General features: G+C 38.4%; 1 protein-coding gene across 3 annotated transcripts in view; it reads right to left on the bottom strand.

Annotated features, from left to right (window-relative positions):
• Positions 1-12,308, bottom strand: part of TBC1D15 (TBC1 domain family member 15) — a 65,746-nt gene extending 53,438 nt beyond the window's left edge. For all 3 annotated transcript variants that reach the window (XM_082850602.1, XM_082850603.1, XM_082850604.1), the window contains exon 1: positions 12,236-12,308. In XM_082850602.1, the coding sequence (XP_082706728.1) occupies positions 12,236-12,265 (30 nt within the window). In that variant the 5' untranslated portion in view covers positions 12,266-12,308. The remainder of the gene's footprint in view (positions 1-12,235) is intronic.
• Between the last annotated feature and the right edge of the window lie 6,677 nt (positions 12,309-18,985).

Below are 18,985 nucleotides of genomic sequence, written 5' to 3'. Positions count from 1 at the left end.
CTTGTAATATATGCAAAAGTAAAATAACAAAAATAGCACAAAAGCCAGGAGAAGAGAAGTGACAGTATACTGTTCTAGGTTCTTATACCTTATATAAAGTAGTATAACAACTCTTGAATGTAAATGTCATAAGCTAAAGATGTACTCTGTAAGCCCTAAAGCAATCACTGAAATAGCAGAGTTATAGTGAATTAGTCAACAAAGGAAATAAAAAATAAACACAGAATAATGAAAACTACTTGACTAATCACAAAGAAGACAGAAAAAGAAAATGGAACAAAGGAGAGATGGGACAAATAAAAAACAAACAGCAAGATGATAGACTTAAACTTAACCATATCAGTAATCACATTAACTATAAATCACCTACAGACTCCAACTAAAAAGAGAGAATCAGAGTGAAAAGAAAAGCCCAAAATCTATGCTACCTACAAGAAAAGTATTTTAAATATAAAGACACAAATAGGTTAAAAATTAAAAGATGAAAAGATATGCCAACGCTAATCAGAAGCTAGAATGGCTATATTAATATCAGACAAAAATAAATTTTAGAGCAAAGAAATATTACCAGGTAGAAAGATATTTTCATAGTGATAAAATGGTCAGTGCCTCAAGATGACCTAACAATCCCACATGTTTATGCACCTAATACCAGACCTTCAAAATACATGAAGCATAGAGTGATAGAATTGCAAGAAAAAACAAACAAGTCCACAATTACCGTCAGAGATTTCAAACCCCTCTCTCAATAACTGATTAAACAATAGACAGAAAATCAGTAATAACACAGAAGACTTGATAACACCATCAACCAACTGGACCTAATTTACACTCAAAACGTTCCACCCAACAACATTCGCCAAGACAGATCAAAACTTGGGCCATAAAACAAATCTCAATAAACTTAAAAGAATTCAAGTATATTCTGTGGAAGTAAGTTATAAATCAGTAATAGAAATATCTTCAGAACATTCTCACATATCTGGAAATTAATAACATATTTATAAATAACCCAAGGGTCAAGAAGAAATCAAAGGAAAATTAGAAAGTATTTGAACTCAATGAAAATGCAAACGCATCGTATTAAAATCTGCGTAGGGCCACTAAAACAGTGCTTACTAGGAAACATAGCATTACATGCCTTTATTAGAAAAGAAAAAAGGCCTCAAATTAATGACCTGAGCATCTACCTTAAGAAACTAGAAAAAGAAATGCAAATTAAACCCAAAGTAAGCAGAAAGAAAAATCAGAGTAGAAATCAATAAAATAGAAAAAAGAAAAATGGGGGAGGGGAGAAGCGATCAATGAAACTGAAAGCTAGTTCTTTGAGAATAAAACTGGTAAAACTCTAGCCAGACAGATGAGGAAAAAATAAGAGACACAAATTAACAATATTAGGAATTAGAACTTTAACATCACTACAAATGTATACAAGTAAAAAAGATACTAAGAAAATTTATGAACAATTTAGACTAATAAAACTGACAACTTCGGACTTCCTTGGTGGCGTAGTGGTTAAGAATCCGCCTGCCAATGCAGGGAACACGGGTTTGAGCCCTGGTCCGGGAAGATCCCACATGCCACGGAGAAACTAAGCCCGTGTGCTGCAACTACTGAGCCTGTGTTCTACAGCCCGTGAGCCACAACTACTGAGCCCAAAAGCCACAACTTCTGAAGCCGGCATGCCTAGAGCCTGTGCTCCACAAGAGAAGCCACCGCAATGAGAAGCCCGCACACCGCAACAAGAGTAACCGCTGCTTGCTGCAACTAGAGAAAGCCTGTGCAGCAACAAAGACCCAACGCAGCCATACATACATACAAACATAAGTTTATTTCTAAAAATTGACAACTTAGACAAAACAAATAAATTCCTTAAGAGGCACAGCTATCAACACTCACAGATGAAAAAGATAACCTGAGTAGCCCAGTATAAATTAAGGAAATTCAATTTTTTTAAATTAATTTTTATTGGAGTATAGTTGATTTACAATGTTGTGTTAGTTTCTGCTGTACTTTTTTTTTTGGCCACACCGCGAGGTTTTGTGGGATTTTAGTTCCACGATCAGGGACCAAACCTGAGCCCTTGGCTGTGAGAGCACGGAGTCCTAACCACTGGACCACCAGGAAATTCCCTGAATTTTTAGTTAAAAACCTTCCCACAAAGAAAATTCCAGGCCTAAATGGTTTTACTAGTAAGCTCTGCCAAATATTTAAGAAAGAAGTAATACCAATCCTATACAAACTCAGGAAAATGAAGAGGAGGAATACTTCCCAACTCATTCTAGGAGCCCAGCACTACCCTGACACTAAAATCAGACAAAAACAAGAAAATAAAACTATAGACCAATATCTCACATGAACTTAGGTACAAAAATTTTAAATAAAAATTGAATCCAACAATATGTAAAAAGGAAAATACTTCATGACCAAGTGGGGTTTACTCTTAGGGCTGGTTTAATATTAAAGAATCAATCACTATAATTCACCACAATGAAAAATTTTAAAAAGAAAAGCCATATAAATCATCTCCAAAGATGCAGAAAAAGGATTCAACAAAATCCAACAACTATTTCAGACAAACACTCTCAGCAAATCAGTCATAGAAGGGAAACTTCTTCAGCCTAATAAAGGGCAACTATGAAACAGTACAGCTGACATCATATACTTAGAAGACTGAATGCTTTCTCCTAAGATAAGGAACAAAGTAAGTATGTCCACCCTTACCACTTCTACTCAACACTTTACTTGAGGTTTCAGACACTACAAAAAAGAAGAAATAAATGGCATCTAGATTAGAAAAGAACAAGTAAAACAACTTATTTACAAATGACACGACTGTCTATGTAGAAAAGCCACTGGAATCTACCAAAAAGCTACTATAACTAAGTGAATTTAGGCTCCGGCAAGGCTCCGGCAGAGAAAATATATTTGCAAATCATATTGTATATGTAATAAAGGACTTGTATCCAGAAGATAAAAAGAACTCTCAAAACTCAGTGACAAGAAAATGAAGAAAACAATTTATTCAATAAAATAAAGTGGGCAAAAGGTTTGAACAGACACTTCAAAGAAAGTATAGGGATGACATAAAATCCCATGAAAAGATGCTCAACATCATAAGTCATTAGGGAACTGCAAATTGAAGCCATCTATTAATTCTAAAAACAAACGTGCCAAATGTTTCTTTTTTGTGGGGGGGCACCATGTGGCATACAGTATCTTAGTTCCCCAACCAGGGATCGAACCCACACCCCCTGCAGTGGAAGCATTAAGTCTTAACCACTGGACTGCCAGGGAAGTCCCCAACATGCCAAATGCTGACAAAGATGTGGAGCAACTGGAACTTTCATACACCACCAGTGGGAATGTAAAATGGTACATCTACTTTGGAAAATAGTTTGGCAGTTTCTTAAAATGCTAAACATGCAACTAACATTACAATCCAGCTATTCTACTCCTAGATATTTGCCCAAGAAAAGAGAACGCACATACTCATATGACACATACTCATATCAATGTTCACAACACCTGTATTTGTAACAGCCAAAAGTGGAAAAAACCCGAATGTCTATCAATGGGTGAATGGATAAGCAAATTGTGGTATACCCATACGACAGGAAACTACATGGCAATAAAAAGGAGTTAACTAATGATACATACAGCAACATGAATGAACCTCAAAATAGTTATGCTGAATGAAGAAGGTCAGACCAAAAACAGAGTACATACCATATCATTTCATTTATATAAAGTTGTAGAAAATGCAAACTAATCTATAGTGACAAAAAGCAGCTCAGTGTTTGTCTGTGGACAGGATGAAGGTAGTGATAGATTACAATAAGTCAGGAGGAAACTCTGAGTGGTAGACATGTCATTCTCTTGATTCTGTTGATGGGTCCATAGTGTATATATACATCAAAAGTTAGCACATTATACATGCTATATGCAACTTACTGTTTGTCAAGTGGCACCTCAATAAAGCTGTATAAAAAATAACTTACAGGAAAAGTCTATTTTTTTAAACTTCAAAACGCTGTATAAAAGTATATACGTTAAGTAAAGATATTTTACTTTAAAAAAAAAGCAGAAAAGAAAGAAAAAAGAAAAAGAAGTTGATCCTGCCTCAAAAAAATTAAAAAATCACACCCTACCTGTTTTTCATTGTGGATTAAGTGTCCATAGGGAGCAAAAACTATCAAGGACATTCAAACACTTGCCACTTGGTGGTGCTAAACTAATTATCTAAACTTGAGTCGACAAACTTTTATTAGGCACTTATTATGCGCCAGACACCATGGAGAACAGAAAAATAAACAAGATAAAGTTCCTTGCCTGTATGTATCTGGCAATGTTATAAAAAAGATAAAATCTTTACACAAGCTAGAATATTCTAAACTGCTCCCCACCCTCTTGGGAGGAAAAAAAAGAACAATGTGTAAAGGTACTAAAGAAAGGAAAAAAGTTCTCCATTGGGAATAAAATGGTCTCAGGCCCTTCAAGTTCTCCTTTATTCTTAAATATTTGCTAAGATGCATAAGCAGGTAATTATATTTATAAAACTTCCAATGACAGCCTGCTGATGGCAATAGAAAATTCAGATTTTTTTCTTCCAAAGCAACCATGTCCGACATAACTCATTAAAGGTGCTCTGGGGACCACAGCAAATGTTTCAGAATAAACTTACTGACCTCTAATTTAGCAAAAGTTAGAATGAAGTTGCACAATATAGTAGCAGATAAATTTTTATATTACTCCTACACTTAAGTGGGATTGGATTTTTGTGTTATAATTATTATAATATTTTCAAAAACTAAAGATAAATGAAAACATTCAACCCAAATATCTGAAATTTACTCTTAGGCTTAGGGATAAAATTCTTGCCTTAAATCTCTGTCCAAACCTGGAAACCCAACACCTACCATACACAACATACATTCTTGAACTTTAGGAACTGTAGATTTTATAAGCTAAATTTAACAACAAGAAAGTTACAAAAATTCAGTTTCTTTGAAATCATTCAGCATATAAATAATGTAAATTTTGGATTAGAGACAGTATCACCAGGAAATGCCAGTGTAAGCCCTGAAACTCTAATGAGTTCTACACCCAAATATCTAAGCAGCCACTTGATATCTCCACTTGAATAATCCACAGGCATCTTATACTCAGTATGTTTTATCCTAAATCTGCTCTTCTGATATTCCCAACTCTGTGTAAGACATTCCATCCACGCAGTATCCTAAATGCCTCTTTCACCATACTCATCCTACCTCCTAAATCCCTCAAATCTTCTCTGACACTGACCCCTCATCATATGTAGCCTGGGTTTACTAAAATAACATTCTGGTCTCTCTTCCCCAATCTAATCACCTTCCAATAATCTGTGTAAACTGTATAATGTATAACCACTGCCAAAAATGATCTTAATAAAACGTACATCTGACCAATCCATACCTAAGCTCAAAATCCTTCTGACACCACACTTTACATCTACAGCTATGCAACACCTGACACTCCCCAATACTTCCTGCCTTGGGCCCCTCTGAACTCACCTGTTCCCTCAAAACCTCGTGCCTTTTTGTGTGTGTGCATTCTGTTCCTTCTACCTAGAACACCCTTTTATACCTTCTCTCTGCAAACAACTTCTATGAAGTCCTTCAAAAGAACACAATAGCCCATCCAACACTTCCAATCACCCCCATTCCACCTAATCTGATTTAGAAGTTTCTTTACTCATACACATTTATTAGGCACCAACTAGATGTGGGGAGTAAAAGGTACTGGTGGAAAAACATACATCGTAAAAAGTGTCTAACTAAACTAGTAATGTCATGTAAATCAATGGTCACAGAAGAGTGTGATAGAAGTATGCACAGGATCCTGTATGAGATGTCAATTTCAGTTATTTCTTCAACAGATGTACAGTGAACGCCTAACAATGTGCCAGGCACAGAGTAAGCTTCTAGGTATAAATAAATAAGACTCAGTCACTGCCTTCCTAGCAATCTAATTGGGGATTAGGACAAGAAAACAGACAATTACAACATATGATGGAGGTTGAATAGGCTGCCACAGCAGACCCTAATAAATTATAGCTAACCTAGATGTAAGGGGCTCAAGCAGGATGAGAAATCAGGAAGACTTTAACTAGAGTGACATATAGCCTGAGACCTGAAGAATGGCAATTTTAACTAGAAGAGGGTATATGTTCTTGGAAGAAGCTGTATGTTCTATACAGAGAGCAGTAGTTCAGTGCATGGCTGCAACCCAGATCAGACAGTACTAAGAGTTTAGAGACAAGAGTAGAGACCAGATCAGATCATACCGGGTTTTTAAGCCATGCTCAGGAATTTGGGAGTTTGGAATTCACCCTGAAGATGATTATTTGCCACTAGAAAGTCATTAGAAAGTTCTTGCACGGGAATGGTATGTCAGACCTGCCTTTTCTAAGCCAACACACCGGCTGCAGAGCCAAGAATGAACAGCTGCAGTAATCCAGGGAGGAAGCGATTCATGGTTGCTTGAACCAAGGCAGTGGCAGAGGGATGAAGAAAGGCAGATGGCTTGTAATGATATTTAGAAGGTCAAAATGATAGGACTTTGTGACTGATTAGATGTGGGAGGTGAAGGGAAAGGAGTCAAGGACAAAACTGAGTGTATGCGGTTATTCACTGAGAGAATACAGAAGGAAGAAAGTAAACAATGAGTTTTATTTGGGGTGTGTTAATCAGTAATGACTGTGTAACTCAAAGAAATGCAGAACACAGGTGGTTTTAAGAGTAACAAACCACACAAATTTTGAGAGTGAAGACAGAGAGATATTGAGATACTGAGGATGGTACAATTCTCAATAAAGAGCAGGCAGCAGAACTATTACTGCATCTTAAAGGTATCAGTGTGCCAAACAATGTCAGACAGGAGGGCAGTATGGAAGGTATAGTATAACAAGGATTAAACGAATGACTTCTCTTATACCAACGACTACAGACACACCATAGATTGCACAAGAAACAGTAAATGGATTTCATAAGGATTTCCTTCCACCAAAAAGTGAAAATTAAAAGGCTGGGTTACAATTTTTCATTTAGTCTCAGCAGCATTTTGAATTCTTCCCCCAAAAGTCATGTTTTTATTAAATCACAAATTGAAATGACTTGTTGCAGACTACTGTGCTGTGTCGAGAATAAAGGACTCAGCACACAGAAGGTACTCAAATGTTTGTTAAAGAATGCTAGAAAAATAAAGAAGACATACTCATATTGTATCCTACACGAGGAAGGTTACTACCATGTTACAAGATCTAGTCTAAGAAAATTCTCCAGGAAAACCTGCTAGATACTAAGAATATTAATCTTTCTTAAGCAAGGGGTTTCACAGGACTACAAGCATATCTAAAAGGAACTGGAAGGGACCAAATTTAAGCTACAAAATAAATTCTTACTAAAAATGCTATAAAAAAACTCAAAGAAAAAATAACAGGTGATTTCCCAATTGTTTCAAATTATTTTCAATAGAACCAAATTCTAACACAGCCTAACACAGTAAAAACACAGACCTAGAGTGAAATGCAAATATACTAAAACAGGACTTTTTAACTCCAAAACAAGAGTGCTATTAGTGAACACACCTCTCTTCCTCTAGTCTCCCTTCATTTTTTTCTACTTTCTTGCTCTTTCTTCTTCACTGAATACCTACTATATGCCAGGATGTCTGCCAGACACAGGTAAAACATTTCAGGCCCTGCCCTCATGAGGATCAGTCTACAAGTCTCAAGAAAACGAACATTCACTAAAATTAGCACCACTTCAAGGACCTAAAACTCATTTACTTTCTTATTTAAACAAGCGAGTGGTTTTTAGTGAATGTTTTCCTTCTGAAGAACTGAAGTCTGTAATCTCCAAGGTAAGGGGCTATCTGATGTATCCCCAGTGCCTAAAACAGTGCCTGGAAGAAAGCAGATACTTAATAAATATTTGTTGAATAAATGAATAAAAGTAAACTGCAACCATCAGAGGCACTGGGTATAAGGCCAAAACCTATTTCAGACTATCGCTTTTCTCCCGCCTTCTCTGCAATGAGTCAACTCATTCCATTAATTCAACTCATTCCATTAATTATCCTAAAGCAGGATAGCCTTTGCAGTCAGTGTCCCTATTTCTCCCCTAAAAATTCACAGGAGGATCTATATGAAAAGATGAGTGTTAGCTGCACCTACTGCGATAATCATTTCACAATATATATAAATCAAACCAATAGGCTGTATGTCTTAAGCTTATACAGTGATGTACATCAATTATTTCTCAATAAAACTGCAGGAAATAAAGATCACAGCCAGGAAAAAAAAATTCACAACAGAATGTCAATCTTTCCCCCCATTTGGTTGATTGTTAAAACATATGGTTCTATATATACATAGCAACAAAGAATAGCTGAACTCCAAGAACTAATCAGGGTTTATAATCAAACTCAAACCCACTTTCACAGGCTCAGCTAAGAATAATATACATAGATGAAACACTGAATCCATCCACTCATGTTGACAACAACCTACCCCTGAATTCAGTCAAATCATCAGAGACCTAAATACATCAAATCAGTACCCTGTATTTACTGAACTACTTAGCTAGCCACCGGTATAAAACCATCAGCATACTAATGGGCATTATAGGGTTGTGGGTTTTTTTAACCATAAGGATACAATATGCTATATAATCAAATTCATTATAGTACATAGTATAAAGAAACTACAGAAGAGTTTTTCCTTGGATCTAATCTTCAGAAACTAGTTTTTTTGGGTTTTGCTCCTGGTTTTATTTTATTGTAGATCCTGTAATTCTTATTATTGATCAAGTTCCCCTCTTTGGCAAAACTGTAGCCCACTAAAGCATAGAGTTTAGTTAATAATCGTACTTCCAGTTCCATTTACCTTTCTTACCCTTATTCACTTTCCTTTTGCGTTTTTTTCCCTCTGATTTATTTTAAATAACTATAGTGCTTTAATATTTGTAAGCGGCCTTAATCTCTCTGTAGAAAGTGGCAGCAAAAATAAACATTCAACTACTTCCAACTCAATAATAACCTTACAACTTTAAGACCGTCTGAAAGATCTTCCTTAACAATAGTAATAATAGCAGCTAAAATTTAAGCACTTACCTGGTGCCAGGTACTATTCTAAATGCTTTGCAAATATTAACTCATTTAATCCTCTCTACAATTCCATGATGGAAAATAATTATTACCCCCATTTTACAAATAAGAAAACTGGTGCACAGAAAGTTAAGAAATTTGACCAAATTAACACAGCTATAAAGCAGTGGAGCTAGGTTCTGAACCCAAGCAATCAGATTCCCATCTCCTTAACCACTGCCCTACTGTGATGATTTTTCATTCATCAAAACTATGTGACTTCTAAAACAAGGTATTTTTCAAATCCTAAAATAACACTGAGAGTTAGAACTGAAGTAATTTCAAAAACGAAGTTCACACCCATACCAAAAACCATATTCTAAACCTTTAAAATTCTGCCATACCCAACCAATGACTTGCCGGGAAATTAAGATGATGAATAACACCTACACAGTATCTACTACGTGCCAAGCTTTGTTCTAACACATTTACTTATTAACCTTAAAAATCCCATAAAGTATGTACTATTATCATCCCCATATTACAGATAAGGAAACTGAAGCATAGAGAGGTTAAATAATTTGACTCTAGTCACTAGCAAGTGTGAAGTTAGTTTTTGAAACTTGTTTGGCTCCAGAGTCCAAGCTCTTAACTGTTATCTTACACTGCTTCTCCATATGACAGAGATTAATTTCCTCCCCCCATCACTTCCTACACTCAAAGTTCAAAGCAAGCAAAGTAGTCTTAGTAGAAAAGTTACTCTACATCCTAGATCTCAACACCAAGAGGTTCTAATTCAACAGAGTTGGGTTGTGGCCCAGCACCTATATTCTTTAAAAGTACCACATGTGAGTCTTACAAGTCTTGGTTAACATTCACTGCCCTAGGTTTCTAAATTAGACAGGTCTTAGCTGAACCTTTGGGGTGGCGGGTGAGGAATAAATAAATACAGAGAGACACACATATACACACTCTTTCATAAATGTGTGTGTGTGTGTCTTCTTTGCATTCCCCTGTCCCAAAGAAACAAGACTGGGAAGTAGGGAAGCATAAGACAAAGCCAGAAAGACAATATGGCTTTTTATGCCATGTTAACCAGCCTTGAGTATTATTTCAATGGGGACAATAACAAAATTAAGATTTTTTGTTTGTTTTTTAAAGCAAGAGACAATCAGACTTGTGCATTAGAAAATAACTCCAGTGGTTGTGTAGAGGAGACGGTGGGCAAAGAGACTGCAGACAAGGAGAAAAATCAGCCAAGAGCTCAAGACTAAATGCCTGAATGAACTAAGCACTGAGAATGAAGAGGATGCAGTAAATTTAAGAAACCTCTTTAAGGTAAAACTGGTAGGGCTTGGTTATTGCTTAGACGTTGTTATAGAAACGGACATCTCCAAGTTTGTTTTACATGCAACCAGGTGAATGATGATGCCATTAAACTAGATCTGAACTTGCTGAGGGAAGAATAAGTGGCTTTTGCTGGTCATCATACAATTATTTGGGAGAAGGGCAGCTTTGGGCATGGAAAAATAATTTAGATGGAGTGATGAGAATGGGTATAAATTTGCAATGAGTGAGAATAAATGAGGTGATGAAGCAGAGCTAAGAAATAAAAGACTAATAAGTCACATTATGAAAGGCAATGACTGGAAGGAAAGGGTGGAAAAAGTCTTATATTTTACAACTCTGCTTCATCTCAAGGGTTCTATCAAAATCAATCCACACCTGAAAAAGTGTAGTTCAAACAGAAAGGATCCCTTCTTGGAAAGTCCTAGATAAAAAAAAAAATCAAACAATATAACCTTAAAATATGTAGTGAGCCAAGCAGAAGATCAGCATCCACCCTGAAGACAAAACTGACAAGACAACCAAAGACCGTGAAAATCTGAAAACGATGACCAACCCATCATTTAAAATACTCAGTATGGAGAAGTATGTAATTTTTTTATAAAGTTTTTATTATTTCATGTAATCTTAGCAACTCCAATACAAGAAATAATGCCTGGCACCACATCCATTCTGGGGATAAAGAAAATGAAGGACGGAGAATTCATGCTTGCTCAATTTCCCAAGGTCACCCTCCAGAGTAACAGTACTGTGTTATTCTGGCTAGTGGTCCATACACTAAAGCACAAACGCTGTCAAATAATTCAAAATGGGATGGAGAGGGCAGCATAAAGAAAATGAGTGAAACTCAAGGAACGGAGAAAGCTATCTGCGAAAAGTAAGTAGTCCTTGGTGTTAGATGAGTCACTACCCGACCCAACTGTTTTCGAAATACTCGCGCAATGGGAAATGCTTCCAGTAGCATGCCACGATAGTCCTAACCAACAGGCATTAAGATGTGTCCTCGGAACATGACCAGGCACTATGCGATAAACTATCCTCCGCACCTAATCCGAATTCCTAACGAACTATCACGACGGGGTCAATGACCACCTCCGTAAGACGGTACCACAGAGTCTCCAACGGGAACATCACAGATTTGTCTAGGAAATAAATACCGTAACTAACGCCTTCCCAGACAAGCGTGCGATGCTGTAAATCTCCAGCTCCCTGAAGGGAAACATGCCCCGCTGTTCACCATCACCAACCAACTCGGCAACCTGGTAAAATGGATCCAATACACTCTTGGTTTGCACAGCTGCAAAGCACCTGTTTTCAGCTCTTCCCGAAGAGGACAAAGATGCCTTCACCAGAGTGAAGCAAAGGCGAGTTACATTAGGAAGAGAAAAAATCCTGGAGTCCGAAGAGCAGACATAAAGAGCTCCAGTCAGAGAAAATCAAGACAGCAAAAGAAAGCAACGGGGCAACCATCTGTCTCTTAAGAAGGCAATACAAATAAAAGCCCCTCGCCCTGGGACAGAGCCGACCAGAACAGCGCCGAGGCCTAGCTGGCCTTGGAGCAGGAGCCGGGTCTCTTAATTCCCGGACTGAGCCGGCATTCTCGAGAGAACAGCTGACACCACCTAGTCATCTTCTCCTGCATCCTCCACAGGCTGTTCCTGACACAGAAAGGCCCTCGCATCCCTCTCCGGCCAGGCTCCAAGCAGCAAAAACAGCCCCATCCCGAAGAAAAACAGGAATGTTTCCCGCGGCCGTTACCTACCTTCCCGCTCACAACCACCGCCGCCGCCATGTTTGCTGCGCGTGCCTTTGATGACGTAGCAGCGTCTCACGTGTCTCTCAGACTCACAACAACATCCGGCAAAAGTAGGCTGATATCCGGGCGGGAAAGGGGCGGGGAGTGGCGGGAATGGCGAGGAGTGACGGGCGGGGACGGGAGGAGCCGCCTGACGCATGTGCACTGAGTAGGCCTCGGAGGCCTCTCGGGTGGAGTCGCTGGTGCATACTGCGCATGTGCCAGTTTATTTTCCTTGGAGGGTAAGTAATTTGAAGTGTTTTTGCTTTGGGGATTGGCTGGGGGCGAGACTCCGAGCCGCTCGCAGGCCCCTTCAGCTTGGTATGATGGAAAGGACAGCATATTGGGACCCAGCAAACCTGCTCTTGGCTTTGTGGCCATGGGCAAGTCACTTCCACTTTCAGCCTCAGGGTTTCATCTGTGAAATTGAGATAGGGCTGTGGTGAAGATTAAAGGAGCCCCAGCCCTCTATCCGAGGCGCACACACAGAGACTTCTCGCCTCTATGTGAAGTTTCTGAAGTTGAGTCTGGTAACTGCCACTCACACATGACCAAGAGCGAGGTATTTTGATAGGAACTGTTTTGATACCACGCCCTCGTTGCTCCAGAGTCCATCGCACGTAGCTCACAGTTCCTACACAGTTGCTTAATGGCTGTTTGGAAACAGGTTTCTAAATTAATCCAAGCTTCAGGATGGAAAATGAGAATTACCCATGGGGTGGTTGTAAAGATTTCATGGGACAGTGCATATGTGGTAAGATGATTTGTTGAGATATTAAGGTAATAATTTGTTTTGTTAGTGCTGTAAAAGAATGACTGGATACTACCCCTGATAGCTCTGGCACAAGATTTGGGACTTCCCTTGCCCTAGGGCGGAATAAAAGGCCCCTTTGTACCAAAACACCTGTGCCCATTGAGGTACTTCTCTCTTCACACAGTGGAGAGAGGTTAGAAGCTTTCGAGGTTGGTTGAGTAAGTGGCAACCAAAGGGAATAACAGAAGAGGAGAGTTGCTGGTTCTGTGAATATTGGGGACCTAATGGGTGAAGGAGGTGGCAAGACCTTAGATGGGAATGGATGTGTAGTACTACTAGGAAGGCTGCATCAGAGATTTCAACCATAGCCAAGACCCCATGCCCAAGCTTGGCATTCACTTGGCAAAACAGCTCACCTGCAAAGGATAAACCAGCTGGGGAAATTAGCATATTAGCAGTAACCAACATTGAATGAAGACTTGAGGGCCTTCCCCAAATGTATTGGACTAAGTATGACCCCCTAGAACTTTCATGCAATCTTAGGTGTGATGTGTAGAGCCATGATAATGACCCAGGATAAATTTTCCACCAGCTCAGAGTAACAGGGTGTGGTTACAGAAAAGTTTTAATGACGTTTCTTATGCCCTGTGTTTTGGAGAAAAGTTGAAGCCCTTAGTAGAGTACTAGGAATAAAATACTCAATAAATGGTAGCTATTATTTTATATAATAAGCTTGGGAATTAAAGATTTCTCATTGAAAATTTGGCACCCTAGGTTCATCTGCTACTTCATATTCTTAAGCCTTATCCTACAGCTGCCCCTTAAATTCTGGTGCTACTCATGGGCTATCCTTAGACTTCTTTACTTTTTTCCAAAAGCTATTCCTGGGCTATTATCTTCATATTCTGATATCACCACCTCCTAAATGCTGATGGCTCCCAAATATCTCAAGCCCAAGTCTCTCTTTCTTTCCTAAAATCTAGAGCCTACACCTACTGCCCCTTTTTACTTGAATGACCCACTCACACCTCAAAAAATCCTAAATCTTTACTACTCAAAGTGTAGTCTGCAGACCAGCAACACCATCATCACCTGGGAGCTTCTTGGAAATGCAGAATCCCAGGTCCCACCCCAGAACTACTGCATCAAAATCTGCATTTTAACAAAACCCCCAGGTGATTTGTGTACACATTAAAGTTTGAGAAACATGGTCTTAAATGAAACTTAAATTTCGCTTTTGTTCTCTGAAAATTACTACTATTTACTGAACTAGAGATACAGTCAGACCACAATTTCTCCAGGAAAGTGTTGCTATCATGTTACCCCTTTTTGATGTGTCTTCTGGGGAACATCCCTATTATGTCTCTCCTTCCTATCCCCACTGCCACTCCTATGGTTCAGGTCTCTCATTACCTCTGGTTCGGAGAACTACTGTGGCATCTTAATTCATTCTCTTGCTTTTGGCTTCATCTTCCCCCTACCCCATCATTTATATTCCTACCAGATTAATCTTTCTAAAGCATAAACATGATCATGTGAACTCCCTGCTTAAAATCCATTAATGGTTCCCTATCTCTTCAGGAAAGAGTACAGATTCTCCAGTGTAGCATAGAAGGTCCTTCATAAATTGTTGCTGCCTACCATTTTAGCTTTATCTTCCCAACTCAGACCCAGTTCTCCAGCCATAACCAAATAACTGCTGTACCCTGACTGTTCCATACTGTGTCCCAAGATTGCTTGTCACTGTAGCAGATTGGCTTGGCTTGGATCATGGAACCATCCTTGAGCCAATCACAGTGGCCCAAAGTATATGATGTTCTGATTGGCCAGATTTGAATTATATGCCCACAGCTCCAGTCAAAGTACACAGAATGAGAAGAAGGATAATTCCCAGGGGAAAATCCAGGAACCATTCCAGAAAAAAGGGGGAGTGGCTGCTGAGCAAGCGAGCAGACATCAATTACAGAGGTTCCATTTCTGCACTTTCATGGTGTCACACTGTAAAATAGTGGTTTACTGAACTTCCTTTCTTTCCCTACTAGGCTATGAATTATTGGAAAGCAGGGACTATGCTTTTTATATGTGCAACCACCGCACCTGGCACAAATGCCTGACCCACAGCAGACTTAAATAAGTGTTGGTTTAACAAATTAATGTCAACTAATTCCCCTTCCCCATTTAGAAATGGCACAGTTATACTTTACATTCAAGAGGAAAGAGACCATTTTCCTTTTTCAATAATATCCTCTGTCTATAGGCAAAGGGAAGAAAGAAGGTCAGGATTTCAATGTAATTTGTTTCATGTTTTAGGTTTTTACTACAATAGAAGGAAAGAAATCATAGTACACTTACATATAACAAGTTGACAGCTTTTTTAAAGCCACATGCATATAAGTTTAATATAAATAAAGTCAAGTTACCTATAACTTAAAATAATGACTGTTTTCATGGAAGTGAGTAATTTTATAGTTTCTAAGTTCACTCCCATAAACTATATGGCCATTCACTAATTATAACTTATCACTCAAAAAGTCATATGATGCAAAAGAATCTTAAGAAGTACCTTAAAGAAACTCTGGACCTGGGCGGGACTTTAGAGATAGTCTCCCAGGTTTTTCAGTTGAAGAAATTGAGGCTGTCAGAGATTAGTGGTTTGCCAAAGTCATGAGCTGCTTTATGGCTGAATAGAGACTTCATTAGAGATACATGTCTTAGTCAGCCGTGCTACACTATCTTCTGAAAGTGATCACTCCCCTCTCTAAACTACAGCATGTATTAACTGTTCAGTTTGATTCTCTCGCCTCAGTTTGACTAATCTGTCTTTCAGGGCTTATCCCACATCACACATCACTTATTAAGATTCCCCCAACATTGCTGCCACTCGTTGATCCCTACCTTGCCTGAACCCTTACAACAGTCAGACTAAAAACTTGGTTTTAGCGCTTAACTATACAAGGTAGTGCCATGAAGGAAGCATAGACTTTGCTGACAGCCAAGAGAATGCTGGAGTTCTCTCAGGATAAATTGACCAGCTGAAGAAATCAGACCAGTATTGACAGTTGGGAATCTCCATTGAAATGACCCAACCATGTCATTCTACCACGAAGAACAAAGATCAACAAGCCCCACCTATATACCTAAAACTTCCAATCAGCTTTTCATTCCAGTCTCTTACATATGAACAGAGAACCATGGATCACTCCACATTTGAAGAAAATCTTTAAGCAGAAAGGCAGAGACTAAAATAAACAAATCAACAGCAAGCAATTAAAGACAAACAATGCAGAGAACAGAAGAAAATGTTTTAATTATAATTAATTCCTTTAGAGAGATGAGAGAAAACTTTGCATCCATGGAAAAATAAAATGTCAGGACTTCCCTGGTGGCGCAGTGGTTAAGAATCCACCTTCCCACGCAGGGGACACAGGTTTGATCCCTGGTCTGGGAAGATCCCACATGCCGCAGAGCAACTAAGCCCGTGTGCAGCAACTACTGAAGCCCATGCACTCTAGGGCCCTTGCTCCGCAACAAGAGAGGCCACCGCAATGAGAAGCCCGTGTACTGCAACAAAGAGTAGCCTCCGCTCGCCCCAAATAGAGAAAGCCCGCACGCAGCGCCAAAGACCCAACTCAGCCAAAAAAAAAAAAAAGGCCATGTAAAGGAATATTTAGAGGACCAAAATGAGCTCTTAGAAATTAAAAACATGATAACATAAATGAAAAAGTCCATAAGTGGATTGAAAGATAAACCAAGGAAATGTCCCAGATAGTAGAACAAAAAGACAAAGCTATGAAAATAAGAGAGAAAAGTTAAGAAAATTAGTGGATTAGAACAGGATATCTAACATCCAAATAAAGGAGAAAGAGCAGAGAATATGGAGGAAAGGAAAATATTAAACAAAATATTCAAAAAATTTTCTCAGAAATGTCAGATGTGCATTTTCAAACTGTATCAGCGCACTAAGTGCCCAACATAGTGGAAAAGAAGACCAACAGCAAGGGACATAATTGTGACATTTCAGAACAATGGGAATCAAAAGAAGCTCGTAAAAACTTGCACGGTGGGGTGGGGGGGAGCAGAGGGGGAACCATGTTGCATGAAAAGGACAAGAATAAATATATCTTTGAACTTGCCAGTAAAAGCACTGGAAGCTGTAGGACAATGGAGTAAACGATTTGAATATTTTTAACCTAGAATGTTATACTCAACCAAATAATCAAGTGTGAGAGCAAAATAATTCATTTTCAGACACACAAGTTCAAAAAAATTGTATCTCTTACACACCCTTTCTCAGAAAGCAAATGGAGGCTGTGTCACACCAAAACAAGGCAGTTAATGGCAAGAGAGCAACATGGAATCTCGAAAACAGGAAACAAACACAGGGGTCTAATGCAAAAGAGGACATTTCTGTTGGGAATGTGAAATGGTACAGCTACTGTAGAAAACTGTATGGCAGTTCCTTAAAAAATTAAGCAGAATTGCCATATGATCCAGCAATTTCACTTCTAGATATATTTTCAGAATAATTGAAAGCAGAGACAGGTATTTGCACACAAATATTCATAGCATTATTCACAATAGCCAAAAGGTTGAAACAACCTAAAACTTCATCAACAGCTGAATGGATAAACAAAATGTCATGTATACATACAATGGAATATTAGTCTTAAAAAGGAATGAAATTCTGATACATACTACAACATGGATAAACCTTGAAAATATTATGCTAAGTGAAACAAGCCAGCCACAAAATGGCAAATACTATATGATTCTACTTATATGCGGTACCTAGAAGAGTCAGATTTATAATTACAGAAGGTAGCATAGTGGTCTAGGGGTGGGGGGCTGGTGAGGGAGAATAAGGATCATTGTTTAAATGGTGCAGTGTTTCACTTTGGGATGATGAGATGGACGGTGGTGATGGTTGCACAGAAGTGTGAATGTACTTAATGCCACTGAATTGTACATTTTTAAATGGCTGAAATAATAAATTTTATGTTATGTTTTTTATAGCACAATTTTTTAAATAATTAGAAAAAATAGGAGAAAAAATTCAGGATATAGGATTAACAGAATTCTTGGACTTGACATCAAAATCATGATCCATAAAGAAAACGTCAATAAATTGGACTTTATCAAAATTTAAAACTTTTGCTCTGTAAAAGACTCTGTGAAAAGGATGAAGAAACAAGCTACAGACAGGGTAAAACATTTGCAAACCACATATCCCAAAGGACAAATACCTAGAATATATAAAGGACTCCCAAAACTTGACATTAAAGAAACAGTGTAATTAGAAAATGGGTAAAAGAGATTGTATTATTTTTCTATTGCTGTTGTAACAAATTACCACAATAGTTGCTGAAAAAAATCACATTTTTATTTTCTTATAGTTAGATATCACAGGTCTCACTAGTCTAAGATCAAGGTGTCAGCAGGATGAATACAGCTCTTTCTGGAGTCTCTTAAAGGAGAATCTATTTCCTTGCCTTTCCAGCTTCTAGTGGTCACCCGTATTCCTTGGCTCATGGCCCCCTATTTCCATCTTCAAAGCTAGCAATATTCCATCTCTCTGCAATCTCTGCATCTCTAATCTTTCTTACTTAGTCACATCTCCCCCTGAAAGGTTCTCCGTGTAAGGACTCATGGGATTAGATTAAGCCCACCTGTATAATTCTTGACAGTCTCCCCATCACAAGGTCCATACCTTTAATCACATCAACAAAGTACCTTCGCTGTGTAAAGTAACATATTCTTGAGGTTCTGGGGACTAGGGCATATCTTTGGGAGGCAGTTGTTCTTCCTATCACACACATCAACAGACATTTCACTAAAGAAGAAATAAAGATGGCAAAATGAGCACCTAAAAGATGATCAACTTCATTAATCATTAGGGAAATGCAATCTAAAGCCGTAATGAGGTATCACTACATACTTATTAGAATGGCTAAAATAAAAAATAG

This window comes from Leucopleurus acutus, assembly GCF_964270905.1.
Source record: "Leucopleurus acutus genome assembly, chromosome: 11".
Taxonomy (NCBI): Eukaryota; Metazoa; Chordata; class Mammalia; order Artiodactyla; family Delphinidae; genus Leucopleurus; species Leucopleurus acutus.
The sequence above is the reverse complement of the archived record's forward strand: the minus strand, read 5'-3'. Positions and strand labels throughout refer to the sequence as shown.